Raw genomic sequence first — 3,701 nt, 5'->3', positions numbered from 1 at the left:
TTAGGTTCATCAGCATGCTGCAATTTCTTTTCAATTAGCATTAAAAACTGCTTTGTTGTCTCCTGCTACTTGGATTAAAGCTTAATAATTTTACTTACCTCTTCTCATGAAATTCATCACTAATATAAATATAGCTTTTTAAGGCTTCATTATCTCATCTAATTTTATTTTCTTACATAATCTGTTGTCAAATGGATTTGCAACTTATTGTTACTTATGAAATCTCAATTAAGTTCTTTCACAGTTTTGTTAGGTACAGCAGCAGTAAGACTTTGATCTTTGTTGCTTTTATTATGTGTAATCATGTGGTTTTAACAATTGCATTTTCCCCTTCCCTCAGAAACAGCATGGGAAAATTTCTTTTAGCTTGGGAAATTCAGCTGTAGGACTTTAAGACATTTGACTCTTTGCATATCTGCACTTGTATACTTTTTAAGAGGGGGTTCTTTATAAAATGCCATATTTTGTTCTAAATGCCACTTTTAACAGGAAATCCACTGTCTTGTATAATCATGTACTGTATTCTTGGCATTGCAGACTGACTTCAACCCTGCAAGTTCAGCTTGTTACCTGTACATTATGGTAGCAGACTCCAGTAGTTCACACTGGATTTTACTACCTGCAGATATGTGCACATGGGTCGCTGAAATTGAATAGATGCATCTTTCCATCTTATGTATCCATTCAAGCAAAAAGAGTTACACGCTTTAAAATATATTTACATATTAAATACTGTTTGTCTTTAGCATGTTTTTTTGTCTTACTCTAGCTATTAATTTGTTTCACTTGTTAATCATGCTTCAGGCATACCTGACATCTACTGATTTTTTTCCTCTGCTCTTGTCCTTCTTTAAGAGTTCCTGACAAGGGAGCTGATGCAAACTGCAAGTCAGGCATCACTGTTGTTAGCCAGAAGCTGTATTCATTAGCAAAAAACTGACAAGTTCCCCGCTGACCCTGGCATTCAATGAATGGTGCTGATCTGAAGTCTTCTAAGCAGCTTCCTGGTGACATAAGGGACTGCCCACCTCCTTGATCACCAGATCCAGTGTGCTGGAAGGAACAGTGAAAAAACTTGTTAACTGTGTGTGAAAAACATGTAAATGATGTTAATTTTTCTTTTTATTTAACTGCTTTCAATTTTTTTTCGTGATCTCAGGTTGCAGTCACCTTCAGCTGTTGGATGAAATCTCTAATCTCAACAGTCTAAGACTTATTTTTGTAGTACTTAACAAGCTGAAGAAAAGAGTAATCCAAGTGGGTTCTAAACGATGTTCTTCAATCTAATGTGACTAAAGGACAGCAGTGAAGAGACCTGCACTTCTAATCCACAGAATCATAGAATGTTTGGAATTGAAAGAGACCTTAAAGATTTAACTCCGCCCCCAGCTATGGGCACGGATATGTTCCACCATTCCAGTGGCTCAAAGCCCCATCCAGCCTGGCCTTTGAACGTTTCCTGGGATGGTGCATCCACGGCTCCTCGGGGCTGATTGTTCTGGTGCCTCACCACCCTCTGAGTAAGGAGTTTCTTCCTTGTATCTAATCTAAATCTACCTTTTTTTTTTTAGTGTAAAACCTTTATTCCTTGTCCTATTACTGCACTGTCCTGAAGTGTCTTCGTACATGAAAATTCCATTGTTTATGGGACAAGCATGCAAAAATCTTGGCAATTTTAAGAAACGTACAGCTCAAAGCTATGACTTTAGCATAATATATATGTACTTACAGACAGGTTTTGAAACTGTCAAAACTTCATTTTGTGAAGTTTTTTTCTGAATTTTCTTGGTACTATTTGCTAGACATCTGTTAGCTTGCTTTTCCTTTAGAGCTGAAATGTTTGAGTCTGTAGAAAAGCTGTATGAAAGAAATCATGTGCCCAGAAACTTACCATCAGAAAAGAATATCCTATCCAAAGACTTCTCCAATTCATTGGACACGGAGGAATCGACTGATCTTGGCTGTGAACTGCTACTGCTTGAGCTGGAGCCTCACATACAGCACATCTGCTTATGTATGGTTTTATTTCTTCTTCAGAGAGTGGTGTCATTGGTAAGGGAGCAGCACTTGACAACCAGTAGGACTTATCATTTCGGCTGGCATAGTAACAAACTTGGTTGATGTTACAGTAAGCAAAGGGCATGGTATTAAACACAGGAAGACAAGATCCTGCCAGACCTGAAGTAATAAGAATGGAAAACAACAACAACAAAAAAGATGAAGACTTGAAAATGTTGTCCCTTCTTTTTTAGGTATGTTGATAATAATCTTCTGGCCTACACTGCAGCAAAACTGCAGGTCTTGACAGAGGTTATGTCGCTCAAGTATTTTAAACCTCCCGGGCTTCCTACAAAAAGTTTGTTATATTGAAACTATTTTTAACCAATCCGTACCTTCATTTCTTCAGTACCATTGAATAGTGCTGCAGTCCAGCATTTAAATGTGAAGCAGTTTCTTACCATGGGAAACAGGTATAACAAATTTTGTAGCTGTGCCAACACTGAAAAATAAATTGGGCAGGAGGCAGCTGGCTTAAGAGGAGATCAGAACTCATTAGAAGCAGTAGGAAAAAAGAAGCCAATTCTGATCAATAGAAATTTTTTTGTGATGTATGACAGACCTTTGCTACCAGTGCATTAAGCTGAAAACTCAGCAGTTGTTTAACTTCATTCCGAAAAATTTTCACAGACTCTCAAAGTGAAATTCTCCTAGAATTCAGTTAAGAATAGTTTTGTGATGACCTGTGTAGTTAACACTGCAGTTCTCTTGTGCTCTGATCTTTGTATGAGACGTTATTTCTCTCATGCCCAAAAATCCTGGTGTCTTTTTATTATTTCTTTACAGAAGTGATGTTTCTATAGAGAAGCCAATTTTGTTTACCACTGATAGCATTCCATATTAGTAATAATACGTGATCTGGAATACCCTGAGTATGAAAAATGCCTGAGAAAAGAACCCACTGGTCACAGGGAACAAGGACTTTATTTTATTTGGATGATATTCCCAGTGTTTTTATAAGACATTTTGTTCCTAACTGTGGTTATCCTGGGGAATGCCAAACACCTAATAGTGAAAACATTTCAAAGTGACACTGTTGTAGTAAAAAAAAAAAAAAAAAAAAGTTCTTTTAACTCTTAAATATGTTTTGTTCAGCCAGTAAGGATGATCTTTTCTCCTAGTAGGTTCTTTGGCTCTTGCAGAACAAGATTACAACAATTTAGAAAATTACTTCTACGTGAACTACAGCCAATCAGTTTTTTACGTTTTAACTCTAGTCTAAATTGTTTATGTAGAAGAAATGTCTCAAAATTCCAGGATTAACTATCCTTGGGAGACATTTTGGTTTTTTTTTGAAAGTGAATAGATAAAAAATTAGACTTGAGCACAAAATTCTGCTGTATATGATGCATAATTTTATTTCTGAAGTTTATTTATGCTGTCCAACTGCAACCATCTAACCTAAGCAGCTATTTTTCCCAAGCTGCCCCTGATCTAAGAGAATCTCTCCAGTGAGCCCAAAGACAGCCCCAGATGGCTAGCCAGGATGGGGGAAGCAAACCACAACTCATTTTAGAATGGTTCTGTGTTGCAGAAAATAAGTAATTTTTTTACTGTGCTCTATTTGAGTTGTCTTTCACTGTGTAGATCACACCATCCTAGACCTTATCCACAGGGAAATTATCATATACTACAATACATAC

General features: G+C 36.8%; 1 protein-coding gene across 1 annotated transcript in view; it reads right to left on the bottom strand.

Moving 5' to 3' along the window:
* The window catches only part of COL4A4 (collagen type IV alpha 4 chain), a 65,088-nt gene continuing 61,387 nt past the window's right edge, over window positions 1-3,701 (bottom strand). Inside the window, exons 47-48 of the mRNA XM_042820603.1 lie at window positions 1,892-2,178; window positions 1-1,053 (exon numbers count right to left, since the gene is read on the bottom strand). Coding sequence (XP_042676537.1) covers window positions 790-1,053; window positions 1,892-2,178 — 551 coding nt within the window. The 3' untranslated portion in view covers window positions 1-789. The remainder of the gene's footprint in view (window positions 1,054-1,891; window positions 2,179-3,701) is intronic.

The sequence above is a fragment of the Centrocercus urophasianus genome, unplaced genomic scaffold (assembly GCF_019232065.1).
Source record: "Centrocercus urophasianus isolate 14NV4802_14NV808 unplaced genomic scaffold, USGS_Curo_1.0 seq_19, whole genome shotgun sequence".
NCBI classification, from domain to species: Eukaryota; Metazoa; Chordata; class Aves; order Galliformes; family Phasianidae; genus Centrocercus; species Centrocercus urophasianus.
Note: the sequence above shows the minus strand (reverse complement) of the source record. Positions and strands in the feature narration are given on the sequence as shown.